General features: G+C 44.1%; 1 protein-coding gene across 2 annotated transcripts in view; it reads right to left on the bottom strand.

Moving 5' to 3' along the window:
* The window catches only part of LOC135919863 (uncharacterized), a 66,474-nt gene extending 49,662 nt beyond the window's left edge, over nt 1–16,812 (bottom strand). The window contains exons 1-4 of one of the 2 annotated variants that reach the window (XM_065453844.1): nt 16,537–16,812; nt 12,986–13,250; nt 8,561–8,911; nt 742–1,095 (exon numbers count right to left, since the gene is read on the bottom strand). In XM_065453844.1, coding sequence (XP_065309916.1) covers nt 742–1,095; nt 8,561–8,911; nt 12,986–13,249 — 969 coding nt within the window. In that variant the 5' untranslated portion in view covers nt 13,250; nt 16,537–16,812. The remainder of the gene's footprint in view (nt 1–741; nt 1,096–8,560; nt 8,912–12,985; nt 13,251–16,536) is intronic. The other variant, XM_065453845.1, reaches the window with a different exon arrangement.
* Between the last annotated feature and the right edge of the window lie 2,175 nt (nt 16,813–18,987).

Raw genomic sequence — 18,987 nt, 5'->3', positions numbered from 1 at the left:
CTAGCTGCAATATTAGTGATGACGTTTTGTTCCATGCAAGCATACACACACACACACACGCACACTGTTCCAACAACCTGCAGCATGCGTTAGGCAGGCAGCAAAAGTAGGCAGAACTAGTGCTCCTAAATTCTGGTGTTCCTTGTTTGCAAGCCAGCATGCGTCCTACATACATGAATAAATTGCTTTCTCCTCACCGCGCATGCTTTTTACACTACTGAGTTTCTGTGGCTTGCACACTTTAACACACATTATATGGCACATTCGCCATACATTGTGTTTACTCATGCCAAGAAATAGCATTGTTAAAAATATAGCAGCGCCCGCGACTCTCCCTTCAGTGTGAATTGCCGAGATAGCTTCACTCTCACAATTACTCCAATAAATTTCCATGCCAACGATGAGTCTCACTAGTCCAGCGATTTCCTTTGGTCAATCGACTGCCACAGGGTTTCTTTAGTAGTCATTTTATAATTTGGCACCAGCTTTGCAGAAAACAAATTTTTAGTGGGCATTTAACTGAAATGTACAGCATGTCCGGCTTGCGTTTAATGTATGCAAGGTGCCCAATACTATTCTAAAGCTGTGCATTCATATTGCGACAACGGTTCGTAATAAGAACCGACTAGAGAAGCCATCACACCTAAGCTGTCTCAACCTCGGGAGGCTGCAGCCATGTTCACAACTGTGCTTGCAACCATAGTATTTTTACCTACAGTAGGAACGCCGCAGCACCCATACCTGAATCCTGTGAGTCCACTGGACCGCCGCACTGTCGGGGCAGTAGGTTCGAATGGGTGCGTAGCAGATGAGGGTTCCATGCGAGCACCGCTGCGAGAGCCGCCCAACCACGCGCCTCGCAAGGGAGTGGTCCCGTACGACCAGCTTGAGGACGAGGCCTCCACAGAGGGAGGCCGTATGCGCGGCACCGCCGATGCAGTTGCACCCAATGGCAAGGTAGCGCTCCCAGCGGAGCGGAGCCCCTGCACTGCCGGGCCTCGACGGAATGTCATTGACCACTTCGCCCATCAGCATCGCCGGTATCTTTAGGTGAAGGTACAGCTCGACAAAGCGGTTTTTCTCGTTGATCAGCACCTGAAATGTCAAGTAAAGGGGGGGCACACCACTCCCGAGATATGCCAGCGAGTTACATCGCAAAATGGCGTGTCAATGACCTCTTGTTAACCATTTCTTGTCTAATAATTCCTGCCGAAGTCATTGTTTCGCAAGAAATATCCGACACCGAGAAAAGCGAACAAACAGTTGCAATGCTAATTACATAATGGAATGGCATTGCTACAATTTGACAAATGTGTGTCATTCCTCCTTCAAGGGAGCCTTGAAATGCTTTTCAAGATATTCAAAGTGTGGCTTCAGTATTAAAAGATGCCTCAAGAATCTCATGCCACATTATCGAACTGATACATGGCTTTCTTTTTTGTCTCTGCTAGCATGCTGGAAGCTACACAGGGAAGAAGTCAATGGGGGGGGGGCGGGGGAGGGCTAGTCCAGTGCAAAAGTTGAGTGTCTCAGCGGCACAAGGGCTTGTCGCAGCTCTCTTGGAGCCCACACGCAGCAGATGCAGCTGCGCGCAGCTGTTGTGCTTAGATTGGCACTGCAAAGATGAAATGGTTTTTCTGTCTTTCTGCGATTTCAGACATATTATATATATATATATATATATATATATATATATATATATATATATATATATATATATATAGTTTCCATGCATTAAGCTACAAGTTAGCAATTATTTATTACTGAGAATGTTCTCACAATCACAAAATCAGCCAATAGTTGTAGGTGGGCCCAGCTGCTTGCGATGACTCTGCATGAAGACATTGTGGAAGCAAACGCGAGTGATTTTACACTTTTTTTGACAGACTGAATTCCCTGCTGCATGCAGTGCGATGATATTTGGCCGATCTGTATAGCAGCCTCCAGTACAGATCGGCAACACTTTGTTAGTATGTTCTGGAAGTGTTTCAGGGCCTCCTTACGCTTTGCTTTATTTTTATTGGCCCATTGATCTGGTAGGATATAACTTGCCATGGTAAGCATAACATGGTTTTACTTTGATGTCATTGTGCTGATGCCAGAACAGATAGAATTTGTTCTCTGTTGAATGTGCTGAAATGTGTAATGTTATTTCTCTTCAACATGAAAGTTCGAATTGATTTCCCTCGTGGCAGAAGCATCTCTCTGCTTGTTCATGTACTTCCTGTCGAAACATTTATGTTGATTTTGTTACATTATGGGAAAATTTGTGCACCTTACGGCATATGTTTTCTTATCTGCAATATTACAGCAAGATCAAACTGTTGTTGCTCATGCAAACAAAATATGTGCATTCTTGCTTAGTTAATTTTAATTAATTAAAACCTAATTTAAAGAAAAATTTTGCAGACAACGATGAGGAAGAGACAGCACTATATTTTTTAAAAGCTTGCCCTAAAGATACACCTCTTCCAGTACGCATAACCACTTTATAAGATTATTTACTTTTAGGCGCAACTCACAAGCAGCAAAACACTTTTTTCACAGGAAATACTGACTGACAGCAAAGCATTGTTTTAAGATTACAGTGGCCTTCTCGATGACTTTGGTGTTGCTGATGTTTCCTGCTTTGGGAACTCGTCTGTATGAAGTTGTTTGAAGAAACTATTCCACACTTGCATTTCTTCACCATCAGAAACTTCCCACGAAAGGTTCAAGGAACTACGAGCGAAAATTGTTCACGTGTAAAATCTTAAAATGAGCCAAAATTTGTAAACTTAATGAAAAATTCGAGAGCTGGCAGATGCACTCGCCGATTTGTACATAAACACCCTGTGGATATGACACGAGGGGGGGTGGTAGCATGCATACTTTTTTTTTTAAGTGGGATACTAATGCATTTTATTAAAGCTGATTTACCTTTAGACTCGGCACACTAAGCAGCAGCAAGTTTGGAATAGCAGAGACTGGCAAGAAGCACATTGTATTTAGACCACAGCAACATTTTTTTTGTGTGGCTTTGCTGTTGCCGATTTCGCCTGCTTCGAGAATTAGTCTATGCAAGCTTGCTCAAAGCAGCTACTCTTCTGGTGTCCCTTCATCCTCATGCAGAAGACAGCAACAGGGTCTGAGACAGACGAGCGACACTTTTTCACAAACGGGATACGTTTTTCATAACACTTGACGCAGCATTCGTAAGGCTATAGTACGAGCCCCAGGTTCATAAACATTATGGCAAATTCAGGACAGTTGGCAGGCCCACAGGTCAGGAGCCTAGTCAGGCATCGACATGCTCTTCTAGTCCTGCGTTTTGTTTTTCTTTTCACTTTCTCATCTGTTTTCCAATACTATTACTGAACATGAAAACAAGCATGGAGATGAAAAGAGAAAGCGAAATTGTAATAAAGTGAAGAAAAAGGCGAGTAGAGGAACAATATGAACACGTCAACATCAATTCATTTACATCCACTGCAGGAAGGAAACACCAGTTTCTTCATGTTAACGATTGGCCAGCTTCATCCCGTGACTGCAAATTTCATTATGTCACCTTGCCATAATCCTCTGCCGTCCTCGACTATGTATGTTTCATTTCCCTCAGCAACCACTCTGTTATTCTGACAGACCACTGGTCCCCTGCTTTGCACATTAAATAAGCTTCAACTATACTGCTTCTTAATGCCAACAATGCGACAAAGGCTAAAGGCATTTCTACTGCTTGTGTTCACGACAAACAAACAGTGTCACACGAGACAAAATGATAGCATCGGTCGTGTAACTTGACGTAATGTTAGGTCTCATACAGTTATGTTGCAAGGTATGATATAATAACCCCATGAAAGGCATTGCAGAGACGAACCTACTTAGTATTGCGTGAGCAGACTGACACATTTCTGCTACCGGCTGCCTCGGTGCACAGGCTATGCTTGCGACGAAAACATACTGTGTCGCATGCCGCAAGCATAAAGATGCACAAATACATGATTTGACGTTATTTTACATTCACAACTTGCAGTTGTGAATGCGAAGTAGTCATCCCACTGAAGGCATTGCCGAACAACAAGTGCACTGCAGAACACGCAGAACAAGATTTGAAGTTGAGAGTATGATGGAAGCCCGTCTGGTCAGGATGATGCATACTTAGAAGGAAGGGGTCTTGCCACCGACCAAAACGGTTTAAAATAGTTATTTACATTTCGGCTCCCCCACGGGAGCCTTGTTCACAATCACAATCCGAAATGTAAATAACTATTTTGGTCGGTGTTCAGACCTCTTCCTCTTAAGAACAAGATTTTTATGACCGGACTGCTTGCGCAGCTTCCAAAGCACTGCCTGCCAGGTATGAGATGAAGTACGGAGTGTCACATTAACTGTGTTTGCTCTCTACGAGAATACATGCTACTCTTAACATTACTGGCTGATGGGGGTCAATGTCCCAATCCAACAGAGGGACCACAGGGAATGTCATAGTGGGGTGCTCCAAATTAATATTTATTTCCTCACTAGCGACAGATACTGGAGCGAGAACGTCCATCTATATTCTGTTTCCTATGTAGCCGGCAACACTGGAGATGCTAGCGCAACATTTGACACTACCTGCATCTGTGACCAAAAAGTATTGTGTTGCACAAGAGAGCAAGAAATATGAATGCGATAGATCATTTGGCATTTCGTTGGCTTCGCTCGTTACGGGTGCAATCTATAAAGCAATTATGACACGGGCACACTGCAGATCTGGGGTCAAATTCACAAAACTTTTCTTTTGCAAGTGCCATTTGCTATTGGCCTGCCGCTTTCGCAAATAATATGTACAACTTGGGATTGGCTGACAGTTTCTCACGAAAAATTCTAGCCTTAGAGCTGTTTGTGCATACGGGCCTTGAACCATGACGGCACAACAACAACAATAGAGTGACATGTTTGACTAACCCCACTTGCTGCACAACTTCCACAGCACACCACCTGCATTCATGACCGAGACGTAGTCCACTCGTTATGTACTGGAGGTGCAAGGCAGACAAACAATGCATGATTTGGCTAAATGTCAACTCCGTACGTTATGGTTCCCTTATATTATATTCTGTTGAAAAACGTAGCAGATCAAAAGCCAGCTCACAATGAAATGCGCAAAGTGACATTGCCATGAGCCACACTACTTGCATAGCTTCCACAGCGTTGTTTGCAAAGTATAACAGAGCACTGGGGAACTTGAATATAACAAACTATTCTCTACATGGAACGCTTGAAACTTACTAACAGATACTCGTGCAAAGTAACTCCCTTACAGCAAATTGAACATTTGATATATTAAACTCAAGGGAGTGTCCACTGCTAAGTGAGGAGCTGCCTCACCCGATGCATCAGGATGCAGTTATGTGGTGGATGTGCTCCGTCAGCACTGAGACAAGATAGAGGGAAGCGGACTAGAGCACATCCGCATAGTCTTGTGCATTGAGAACGTCATTCTCTATGATGCCGATGAACACCTTAAGCTAGGGTAAAAAAACTGCTGGCTCTCCCGTAATCAAGAGTAGATGTAAGCACGAAATGGCAACTGGCAAAGCAGATTGGTTGGAGATGATACCAGCCACAATCTTAAAGTGGGTGTAGTGCATGTTTGCAACAGCACACCCCACACTGCACCATGCCATACTGTGCACTGGTCCATATGGGTGCTGCCCAGCTAGAAGAAGAAAACCACCTAAGTAGGCGCCATGCTGCGTGGCACCATCTCTTGAAAACGACGCAAAATGCGCGCTCCAGAACTCACGGACCACTGGCATTCAAAAGAGCACAGGCAGCCCTGTCGCAGTGCCAAAAGACGGCAAGAAAGTGTATGGTGCCTTGTATCTGCCTTTTGAATGTCGCCATTGGAAATTGGAAGTTACAGCTTGAGTGATATTGTTAACTAACATCACAAAGAACTCTGAAGCAATATTTTTTGTAACTTGTTTGGGCGGTAACTAATGTAATGCAGTTCTATACAAAGGGTTGGGGGCCAGAGACCGCATTGTTTAAAGTTTTGACTGATTGCCCGGATGATCTCATTTTGTTCTCGCAACAATGCCTGGATGTTCTCGTTTGAGTGCCCAGATAACGGCTCTGGCTTTTGGCTCAAGGTCACTTGAACGTCGCCAATAATGGGAGCTAAAAGCTATGAGAAATCCTCCCTGGGTTGTCGTTGGCACTGTATGTAACAAATCCGTGTACAATGAGAGCATCGCAGAAGTTGTAGGCAATTTTGGGTAATATTGAATTACGTGATATATCGAACTATTTTTAGTGCACAAGCCTGCTTGTCATACCGAGTTACACCGGATAATGAATTACAGGGTTATAACCGAATGACCACACGGAGGGTATCCTGGGTAACTCTGGATCCGGTGGTGTACTTGCATTCTCAAGCTACGCTCGGGTGACATAGGTTGTGTTCCATTTGTGAATTCGGAGCCGTTGCTCTACGCCAAACAGGGGTGCTCGCTTGTGGGGTCCATTGGCTGCTCGAACTCTGTCGTTGAAATTCATTATAATTTAGATTAGCAGCTACCTGCATCTCCTCAGCTCTTAGCCTTATGCACTCATTTCATTCCATTGCTTGTTGCACAGTCCTTAGCTTCTTCCCAAGCTTCTTTGTAGTACTTTTCACGCACAATGGCAAGGTCCCGGTTCTGACTAGGGAGAGCCCGCCATGCGTACCCCAAATTTATGGTCAAGTGGTTTGGACACCCAACTCTGAACAAAAGAATGTGAATTGCTTTAGTGTTTACAGGGAATTACATGAATGTACACCCCAAGTGAACAGCGTGCCGTCTCTTCAGATGGCAATAACGAGATCTGCAATAGTACATGTGCATGGCACCCCAAGGTATGCGCAGGCAATGGCTGTTGTATTGCTTTCGCTGCATGCCAACAACATTGTCGCCTATGAATCAACTCCCAGGCAAACTGTAGTTACTTACTGCGGCTACGTTTACAACGAGGTATCGCCGCCGCCGCGTTACTACCGGCGTTTCTGGTCCCCCACTTGAGTGACACTTGAGTGGGCACTTTTTTTTTTTGAGTGAAAGGTGGCGGTGCTTGCACCGACATCTCTCGTTATCTTGTTTACATGCAAATCTTGTGGAACATGTCAAACAGAATAAAATATTTCTATATCCCAATGCCACAGATGGCATTCACTACGAAAGTAAGGGGAACGCTTGCCAAGACATTTCCGAAGCAATTCCAATCAGTTAATTGTGAAACACTAGTGAAAACGCAGTGGGGAAAAAAGCAGGCAGAAAGGAAACAAAGCAATGCATTAGAAACCACCTGCATAATTTGTTAGTGTATAGCTATTCTTATGTATGGTTTTTATTTCAATGAAGAAAGTCTAATCATTTAATGTTTTTATTTTTTTCTGATATATGTCCCGACTTTTCTTGTTTGAAAATGCGGCAGGGCACATGGTAGCTCTACCTTTCACACCCTTGCACCATAATTATGGAACAGAGTACAAGCATTGACATCCAGAGAGTAGGAAAATATATAAATATCATGTTCTGAAGTTTATTGTCCAAAGGCAACACATGGTCTATTAGGAACATCGTTGTGGGGAGCTCCGGATTAAATTTCAGACCCATGGGGATCTTTGTTGAGCATTTTACAAGTACAATCAGACCTTCTTATAAAGAAGTCACATCCAACAAAAATACCATTGTCATATCTCATCCGTTAGAGTTGCAACCACTTCAAGTGCTACATTGTTCACTAAAAGAGTGCTTCGAGAGCAAAAGCACCGATATACAAATATGATAGTTAAAATGTGTCACAAACACCTTAAAATGCTCACGATTGGACCTGTGCTGGAAGTTTGGATAGTATGTGTAATGTCCGTTAGTGAAATGCGTTGGAAGATGAGACAGCTGGGTGTTTGATCTTGGTGTCAGTGCATAATTGCATAGCAGGTTCACTTTTCGCTTTTCACAATGCTTTACATCCAGCATATATTTACCATGGCCGGATAGATAGTCTCTAAGTATGCTAGACATGAAATAGTTGTTCTCATATTACACATGCTTATAGCAAGTTCTCGCATAAAGCCCACATTCTGTAATCCTGACAAAACACACTGAAGAATTGAGATTTCTTAACCCTTTCTGCAGCAGTATGTTTTGCGTGAGTCTGAAGATGCAAGAAATATGCTGAAACTAAAGTTTCAATGGGCAGAATTAATCGGCACCTAAGGGGGCAAGTTACAATGCTGTGCTGGGTTTCGAGTGCTTTTGAAGAACTCTTTTTGTGAACCATTGTATCACTTGAAGGGGTTGTAACATTTAACGGATGAGATATAACAATGGTATTAAACATGCCAATATTGGCAAAAAAATAAATAAATCACATTTATTTCTTTATATGTGATCATTTGTTACATCCATATTTGTTCAATTGAAGCTAAGTGTACCCAAGTTCTGTATTTTGCCCCCGTTAGGATGCAGCAGCTGTGGCCGGGAATCGAGCCCACAACCTAGCCCTCAGCAGCATGATGCCATGGCCACCAACAAACTAGGCTGAAAGTACGCACCTTGAGGATGTTGAGGTAGGGCACGATGAATCGGTACTCGGCGACTCGTTCTGCGCAGCCACTTTGGTGGTTGAGGTGCAGATCAACGTGAAGGGTGCGCTGGTCGTGCTGGAAGGTTGCGCGCACCCAATAGTTGCGGTGCCCTTGAAGGACTGATCCGGAGAACTTGTAGTGCTGAAAGTACGTCGCGAGCTTCACCAGTGTGCCAAAGGAGAGCGACGAGAGGTCCACGTCCCGATCCACGGGATGCGTGGCCAACTGGAAGGCCTCGAGGGGGCTTGGCACCAGCCACTGGAACAGCGCCTTGTCGCGCCCCTCGTCCCGACCGGCGTTGCACCACGCACGTCCGACCTTGAATGAATAAACAAAATTACATATTGAAAATTAATTATAATTCTGGGATTCCATTTGCCAAAACTGCAATCTGGATTAATTTTTTTTCACCATGCAGCTGCACATCAACGCGCACATAAATTTGAGTACACAAGCTTTTTTTTTTCCTTTTCTTTTTGCCACCAGTGAAATGTTAGCCACTGCAACTGGGAATCAAGACCATAAGACCTCGTTCCCAGGAGTGCAACGTTTAGCCACTAAGCCACCATGAAAGATGAATTAGTGCTTTTTATTTGTCTTAAGAGTAGGAACCCTGGACAAAAAAAAAAAAAATCTAGAAGAAGGTGGTTTGAGGACATGCGGGACACAGAAAACGGACAACATACAGAAAAGCCTACACGTACTGTATGCCAGCATGCAACTATAAAATAGCATCTCAGCCACAGAGGGTACAAGACGCCGTGTGAAACGCTTGGAGATGAAAGATCTATGACAAGATCGCACAGGATAAGAATTTAAACAAATTGAACATCAGAAAAACAGCATCATATGGGATTCTTTTAGTAAAGTATTTAACGGAAGTACCATGATGGGAGGCCCCATATTTAATCAATGTTGCAGGCAGTGTATATTGTACGGTCTGTTTGCCGTAGCTTACCACAGACCTTCATAGGGAGGAAGAAAAACGACAATGCTACCAAGCGAAAGCTCTGGCACTATGTCAGTACATGCATTAGCATTTATGGAATACTCTGTTACTGGACACATCTTAATTCTGGCCAGCAACGAAGCCTGTTGATGGCGTTTTGGCATTGATGACCAGAAAGACAGTTTCAATACGAAGTATTGGAGTGAATCTGTGCGACTTGATGCCACTTTGTGTCTACAAAATAGGTAATAAAAAGAAATGCTTTATTTTAATGCTCCGTGTGTGCGAATCCGAGAAAAACACAATGTGTGGCTTACTTTAATGCAAAAAAGAAGCCCGCCTATAGTTTCTTGTGTGTAGACCAAGCTTCTAGGGAGGCTGCTAAGTCACCATCTCAATAGCCAACATTGTTCTCAGCTGCGACGCCGCCTTCATAGAGCTGTCCTCTTTGTTGGCTTTATCTTGCACGAACTCAAGGTCCAGGGCTGATATTTAATAAGCCAGATGTAAGCCACCCTCATGACACTTCACATGCCAGCGCCTTCCGAATTCTCTTCGTCGGCGGTTTGCCTAGCACAATGCCCGCTACAGCCTGAAGTGGAGCTTAAAAAATGGCTCTTATCTGTTTTGCTGTTTACTTAACTGTATAAGACGAGTATTGGGGCTCAGCCACAGATGAAACCAGTGGTGATGGTAATACCATCACATGGTGCAGGCCACAGAGCTATTATTGCAGTGACCAACCATGTTCCACTTTACTGCTGGCACTGAGGAATGTGATGGTTCACATTCGTTATGAATGTTGTGGTTGGGCAAAGTGAAACAAGGTAATGCAACACCAGTGTTGCTACTACCCTTCATGTTTCCGGTAACTTCGTATACCATGAAGGGTAATAGACACACATGGATGATTTAAAACTCTCCTGTGCTGTACTGTGCAGCAGCTGACAAAGCAACCTTGGACCTGTGCGATCTGCTGTACATTCACAGAAACCGCTGCAGGTACTTCAAAGGGAGACACCAATCAGCAACACCAGATAATCAGTTTAGAGTAATAATCTTAATATGCTCATTTTCATTTCTTCAGAATAAAGAGGTCATTATTACTGGAGAAAATGACAGCCATACATCTAATTTTAAACGAGAGCATTTCTTTGGCTACCCTACCCCTGCTGTTCTGTCTATCTGGCGTCAATATGATGACTGCGTAAAAAAGAATTTAAAACATTTAGCCCTTATGAGGAATAGATTAAAATAATTTCTGGGGTTCCAATATGTGGCAAAACCAAAATTGAATTACGAGGCACACTGTAGAGGAGAGCCGCATGTTAACGGCCATTTTTGACGATGTTTTACAGCAGCACTCTACACATTAAGGTTTGTCCGTGCAATAAAGCTGCTTTCTCCGGTTATACTGTGTGCCAGGGGCGTAGCCAGGAGGGGGGGGGGGTGTGCTTATGGGGCCTTCAGGATAAAGGTTCGTTCATGCTCTCATGCACTGGGTTGAACATGGTTGCATTACATAACGGACACTCCAAAAGTTGAACAGTGTGGTGTTGCAAGGTTTTCGACAGCTGGAGGTCTTTCCTAAAGAGAATTTAGTCGCCGTATGGCTGCCGTGTACGTTGAGCATTGCATTTCATTGGCCACTGTGAAACGTTGGCGTAAACGGTTCAAAGAAGGGCGTGAGAGTTGCAAAGACTATTTGAGACCGGGTCAAGGCCACCATGCAATCACCCCCAACACAATTCCACAGGTTGACGAGCTGATTAGACAGTAATGGAGGATAAGCATCAATGAACTGGCAGAGCGTGTGAATATCAGCCAAGGTTTGGTTCACACCATAATTCCTTGACATCTCGGTTATCGGCTCTTGTGTGCGCAATGAATGCCCAAGATTTTGAACCACCGCCAAAAGATGGAGAAGTTCGGCGCTGCATTGACTCATCTGATCCGGTATCACAATGAGGGTGACGACTTCTTGTCTGCAATTTTGACCGGGAACGAACCATGGTGCCACTACTACGAGCCTAAAACACGACGGCAAAGCTTCCAGTAGAAACATTCAAATTTACCACCCCCAAAGAAAGCAAAGGCCGTCATTTTCGCCAGAATGGTGGTGTTGACTTTTTTTTTCAATCATGAGGGACCTATACTGATAAAATTTGCTAAACATGGAGAGAGACTACCAATCTTTTCCGATATTTTGAAATGGCAGATCGGCCGCGCGTAGCAATCAAGAACAAATGACGTGGGAAGTCGATGAATGCGGTCATCTTTCTCCACGACAATGCCCATGCCTATGTTGCTGATGTGGTTAATACAAAACTGACAAAGTTCAAGTGGAAAACACTGCAACCTCTGCCATACAGCCCAGACGTGTCGCCTTGCGACTTCCACATTTTTGGGCAATCGAATATACAGCTCAAGGAAACCAGATTCGTGTCGGACAATGACGTAAGAGGGTCAGTTACAGACTTTTTGAAGCAGCAACCCAAGGAGTTTTACGAGACGAAAATCACGCGACTCAGTCAGTGGGACAAATGTCTAAATGCTCACTGAGACTATCTTTAAATAAAGTACCCCATTTGTCATATATTCACATTGGCTCACTTTCATTTGACTCACCCTTGTATATTTTGCAGAACTCCTGCTTTTTATATGTACTCTCCATTGCGACTATAATTTCAGTGAAATTATTCACCTACATGACCTGTGACAGCTTCTCCTGAGCAATACACTGGAACAAATGACAGCGTCATTTGAGATTTTTCCCTGGCTCTTGTATATGTACAAGAATGTAAACAAGGTTCTTGACTGACAAAATTTCATTAAAACATTTGTCATCAATTTGTTCATTTCACGGCCTTTACATTTTTCCTATCAGCATCATGCAGTGCCTTGCTGGTTTCGAACTGATATAGTTTCTAAAGCTAGTGCGATATTTGCTTCACTTGTTACATAGAAAAAAAAAAAAACATGAAAGCATTGATATCAGTTATTTTGGACAAATTTTGGGACATACCAGTGTTTTCTTTAATGAAAAAATACATATTTTACTTGTCTTGACAATATATAGCATTCAAGAATTCGTTTGCAGCATCTTTCGCAATGGCAATGCAGTTATTATTAATGTATTTGATCCCTCGACAAATTTTATAAGGAGGAGGCTGAGCTGCAACATGAGCACCCTCCCCCCCTTCCTCCCCCCCATACGAAATTTCTGGCTACGCCACTGCTTTGTGCCACAAGATGGCACCGCCAATTTGGCTGTTTACGACGCCGATGTCTCAAGAATACCAGTGTTCCACAAACCACAATTCGCGTTACAGACTTCCTACACTACATTTAATGACAATGCTCAGCGCAGCTGTAAGACGGTGTCGCACACAAACTGTGTGTCACAAAGATGATCGCCGTTGATCTCTCCTGTGAACTCTCACCTGCAGGTGCTTTGTAGATGGGCCAAACCAGGTGATACCAGGCCACTCGATGGTACAGTCCAGCTGGTAGATCGGTTCTTCATAGAGGTTCCTGCTTGGCTTGCGGTACACCTCGCTGAACGAAAATGTAGCGTCGACGTCCAGCAGCGGGGCCTGCTCGCTGAAAAAGGCTCGGTACTCATCTAGGTACCGGTCGTGGCTTTCTCCGGGGTCAGAGAGGATCCACCATAGCTGAAGCTTCAGCTGGTGGTACGTGCCGGGCATGCTGCATAGCATTTAGGAAATTGAATTCCCGAATTTAATGCTGCGAAGCTGCACGATGAATTAGAGGGACGCCATAGCAGACGGGGTACCCCGGGTGAATTTTGACCAGCCGTGGTTCGTTAACAAGCACTCAAATCAAAGAAGATTAGCCTTTTTGCATTCCGCTCTTCACCGGAATTTGACCATGGGCAGTGGGCAGACAAATGCCCGATTTTGTGCTCTGCAGCAGAATGTGACCACTAAGCCACCACGAAAAAATGCACTGCATTTGCTCAGCTGTTAGTTCTGGTTCATTCAGGATCTCTGAAGTATCACAGGGCAACAAGCCAGTCGATATGAAAATCGTGATGAGGACCCACACGAATTCTTAACATTCCAGATTCTATGCGATTTCCATTAAGCGGTAATGGTAGTATTTTGTCCAGTTTTTGTATCAGAAATGCTTTTTTTTGCTAGCGTTTCATGAAACATTCACTCCTGTCACAAACCAAATTTTGCATGGAGGCTGCTATGTATCTATGCTATCTGAAACTAAACTTTCCATGCAGCTTGAAATTTCATTACAGCTTTTTTTCACCCTTAAGTTAATGCTTTACAACAAAACTGCAAAATATATGGTCATTACTCGCTTGCTTTACTATTTTGCCAGGCAGTATCTTGCCAATACCGGCACCGGGTCTACTCACATTCCGCAAAGATTTACCTGGATAACTATAGTCTCCTGTGTGAAAATCCTGTCCATGCTTACGATTGAGTAAACTTAAGTTGCACCTACAATAGGATGTCAGTGAAAGTTATATTCACAGCAATGCATCTACCCTGCAGTTTTCAGGTTCCTTCCAACTTTATTAATTACAAGTTGATTACAGGTTTCAGAAACTTAATGGACAATTTAGATTACTTGTCAATATCTACACAATTTCTCGCCAAGGCACATGTACCTCTGAAGACAAGAAGGCTCAGCAGTTTGTGCAATATTACACAAATGCAAAGATAAAACCATGTGATGGAAGAGTAGGGATGTGGGCGTGGTTTTTTTTATGAACCTGTTACAAACAGAACTTAGGGCGACAAGATAAAAAAAAATTGGGGAAGAAAGAAAAGCTAGATCTGTCCAAACAAATAGGCAGTCAAGAAATGGTGGGTTGTGTTTTCATAATGGAAAAGCATAACTGCCACCTAGAGCTGACTGGTGTGCTTTGGTTTATCCGGTTTCAAATATAAACACTAATATTTCAGTAATGGTCTTCATTACAAGCTGAATAAGCTGAGCAAATTTTTGTCGAATAAAAGACAAATAAAAATTATAAGAGGAATTTTTAGCTCAGGGCCAACTTGGATGCCGCCTAATCAAATACACGTAAAACACAAAAATGCTTTTATGAGACAACCCGTGGACCAATCAGAATGAAATTTGTTTCACTTGAAAGAATGTTAAATTCGAGTGACATTGCAAGCAGAAGTTTAATTTACAGCCTGAATCGGTGTATTAAAATTGCCAGAAATCGGTATTACACACACACTACGCACGCACGAAGTTTACAAATCTGCATTAAAAACAGGTATCGCAGTTTTGTAAACTGCATCCATTAGAATACCTAAACTGGACGACTTCTATATATGAATTTATAGCTGACGTGAATTTATTACAATATATGTTTACAAGGTCTCTGCAGAAGTCCCACTCGCACATTAGTGGTATGTTTCAGAGTGCTGTATAATACATTAATGTTATCCGCTTTAGATGTATTTTTATTGATGGCAGTAGTTTACAGACTTGATATCGTTTTTCATTGCCGAGTTAGAGTTGTAAAGATTACATTCCGTTTTTGAAATTTCGCGATTTTCAACGAATCTTATTTTAAAGAATCGGCGGCCAAAACAGAAAATCTGTTGCCTAGAGTCACTAGACTGGAATTTATGTCTTTTGCATCAAAAAAAAAAAAACTTCAAATTCGTTGTAGCAGTTGCCGAGAAAAACGACTTCTCTATTATTCGCATGCATTTAGACAGAAGTCTCCACGCGAAAGCTTCATCAGGTCAAATGATCAGGTATACATTCGACAAGTCTTTTTCGAGCGCGTTAAGTCTTGCATCGCGGTTTAAATCGAGCGCTCGGAACACATTCGACTGGGTCACTCGGAGCGCTCGAAGGTGTAGAGTATGAAACTCTATGCTCGGAGGCGCTGCTACCTTTTACCTGGGAGCGCTACCGAAATCCGATAAAAACTCTGTCGCGTACATGATAACTCCGATTGCGCGTTGGGCCCCCAGCTCGATCCGCAACGCTGACTTCATAGCCATGCACGTTTCGGGGGCAGCTATTTTCGCCTCCTTGCCACGGTGATACGGCAAACAAATTGAACAATTCACAGCAATCATACACATATAAGTACGCTGCTGCGTTCGGGCGGCACTCGCATTTGCCAGTCTACAGGTTGTGGAGGGCGACAACTTACTACAGTTTCTCAGCAATGTTTCAGGGTATGCCATGCGGGGTACGCGTCGTACGTTATTTACACCATTACCGCCCCGTCGCGATGATCGTTTTTCTTTTTTTTATATTTCTGCCAAGTCCACTCGGATTATTCGTAATTATATTAAAGTTCTGAGTCTATCCAATAGGAATAACACCACGATGTTTCACTGGTCATAAGAAAGTTTTGGTATATGCGCAGCTAGGCCACTTAGAACGAGACGAGCAGCAGACGACGCGCGCGGAGGCCTGCGCCCTGTCGTCTGCACGCGCTCATGCACTATATCTGTATGGTGAACGCTCGTTCGCCAACAATGGAGTCAAAATTTGTCAAATTTCTCAAGGAATGTGCGTTACGGCCATATGTTTCAAGTGCAGCGCTGTGCAAAATATGCAAAATCGTTTCCTTTCGCTTTACTGTGCCGATAGCAAGTACGGGACCAGCCGGCTTCGACTGAACTGAACAAGGATGGCGGCTCGGGCAAGTTGGAACATATCCATGACAGCAGTGCCCGGCAAAACAATGCATACACGATAAGAGGACAGCGCTTCTCCGTCTTTTTCCTTTTTCCGTGTCTTACAGTTTTGCCGTGTGCTAGCTAGCTGTTATCACGAGTGACAAAGCACATATATGCCATGCGCGACAAATGTTAATGGCAGTGCCTACACTAAAACGCGACACGGGGAATAAAACCCGAGCCAGAATAGGAAGAATAAACCACTGCAGATAATGAACCCTGCGACAAGACGCCAAATTGCAAGCTGACCAAGCCTTCACGACTCGGCGAACGTAGTTAAAGGCCAAGCTTACCTTTCGACGCGCTGCCGCCGTCAACTCGGTACACGACAGAACATTCTGGATGATAGCACTGAAAGCATCACGTCGAATAATTAGAACGCGATCACGAGAGCGCTCGACTCACGTGCTGCGCGTTCTCTCGAGCTGTCCGCAGCATCACATCCCAGAAGTCCCACGGAAGCCCTGACAAAATAAAGACGCGCACGTGAGACGCATGTGCATCACGGCGCTGACACTCCGCCAGCCTACCACGACAACCAACCGACGGCATACTCATGGGTAACTTTTTTTGCCAATGCAGGCAAAGATACGGGGGCGGAGCTTGTAACATTTGTATCAATGCGCCATGTAGTCCGTCCAGGTTTGACATCGCTTTCGGTTCCGCTTTTGTTTTTGGCGGCGTAAATGTCAGATGTCGATGTTTATTTATCGGTCAATGAACAAGGTTACCGTTCGTGCGACGATGCTTTTACGGCAGGTTGCAATTTTTCGTTTAGAACTATCGTTCAAATTCGTGTTTCAAGTGTATGCAGAGAAACTGCAGGTTTTTTTTTTAGATGTGGCGCTGTTACACTACACATTCTTACACTAAGTTTACACCCTTTACACTACACTCTTAAAACGGTTGCACCCTTTGGGGTGTATATTTGTCCCACAACAATAATCGTCATCTGCCTTGCTTGCGTTTCCTTTCCTGAAAACTCGGCGCTCGCTACTTTCCTGTCGAGAATGCTGCGTCACACTGATAACGCGCATGCCGTTCGTGACTGGGAAGTACCGGGCTCGCAGCGTTAAAGAAAGGAAACGCGGGTAACACGGATGACGATTATTGTTGTGGGACAAGATACACTCCAAAGGGTGTAAATTTTTCTAAGAGTGTACACTCTTAGAAAAATTTACACCCTTTGGGGCGTATCTTGTCCCACAACAATGATCGTCATCCGTGCTGCCCGCGTTTCCTTTCTTTAACGCTGCGAGCACGGTACTTTCCAGTTTGAGTTTTTCCAGTTTTTCCAGTTGAGTTTTTGATGATACAAAATTGTTATTTTTTCATAGTGACAAGACTACCAGAGAAGTCGCTGAAGCATTTCATATCACCAGAAAATCTAATAGTTGCGTTAGCAAAACATCTTTAATCTTGTCGGTGAAAGAAATGGCATTGCTGCATAAAGGGTAGATTACTGGGCAGGTACAACGCGTGCGAATGTGTGCTGTGAGGAGTTTGTATGTGATCATTGATGTATTGACCGGGCGCATGCGTGCCCAGTTTTCTACGTATAAATGTTCGATTTCCTACTTCAAATAAATCAGTTGTAAGTTCAGCGCCGTGTTTGTCTCCTCCTCATTCTGGTCCCGTCGTTCATGCGCTGTTTGAATTTTTATTGTTACCATGCAACACCAACTCGCCCAATCCGCTGCCCTTCTACAGGGAAAGACACTGAGGCGCACCACACAGGTCAGTCGTAAGAATGGGTAGTGCAGCATGCAATGTTGCTGCGAGGTATCTAGCTTGGTTTGCGTTCGTTCGATTCTTTCGGCATCTTTCCTTGGTTTCCCGCGGGCCTAGCTATTGGTGTTCCTGAATTCATAGTGCGTACATGTATGAAACTGAAAAATGAACCTTTATTTGAACGTAAGCAGCGCTTGTGCCTGTTCCTGTTATTACTCCTTTGTTTCTGAGCTGTAGTCGCTTTCAATCCAAGATTTCACGAGATGTCCTACGACAACCACGAGCGTGTGAGAATGGGAAACGGCTGGATGAGAAGGAAATTCCGATGGCAGATTCGGATCACTTCCGGAGCAACGTTTTCCGCTCTTTCTGGAGCAACACTGACCAATGCTCCAGAAATCCAATGGCTGATTGAGAGCCCTCGTGCAGGCGCGATCACACCGCGGAGCAATCAAAACTGCTCGGCCGAAAATCGGCAGAGTGGAGCGGAACTGACGACCGAAGTGTTTCCTGTTTTTTCCCAGCATGCCTCTAAGCCTCTGTCTACACCAATATCAACGGATGCCATGGACGCCGCTATATCGCGCCATGCACTTTCGCTCGCGCTGCTTGGGAGTGAGAGCTCTCAATGTGACCGTTAAAGTTCGAATAGTGTATAGGGATGAACCTCACCACGACGCCGAAGCCACCGCTTACGAGCAAGTCTTCGAAATATGTTTTGGCTTCCTGCCAAGAGATCGGAAGTAGTCGGCTACATCGAGGATGTCGTTCGCCCCTACTTGGTCAGAAGCTGCACGCGAGTTGTGAGGATACGGTGGTTTGAAAAGAGCGGACTGTAATTGCTAGCACAGCATCCTAGAAGGCTATGATACAAGTTAATCGCCTTGATGTCGGGATCGTACTACCTGCGAGAACCAAACATTACTTACCGCGGTTGGCGTGACTGGCTCTGCTCAACATTGACAATATCAGAAGACTATCGGCTGGTGTCGGTTGTGTTTATCTCCAGGAGG

Source organism: Dermacentor albipictus, chromosome 9 (assembly GCF_038994185.2).
Source record: "Dermacentor albipictus isolate Rhodes 1998 colony chromosome 9, USDA_Dalb.pri_finalv2, whole genome shotgun sequence".
Taxonomy (NCBI): domain Eukaryota; kingdom Metazoa; phylum Arthropoda; class Arachnida; order Ixodida; family Ixodidae; genus Dermacentor; species Dermacentor albipictus.
Note: the sequence above shows the minus strand (reverse complement) of the source record. Positions and strands in the feature narration are given on the sequence as shown.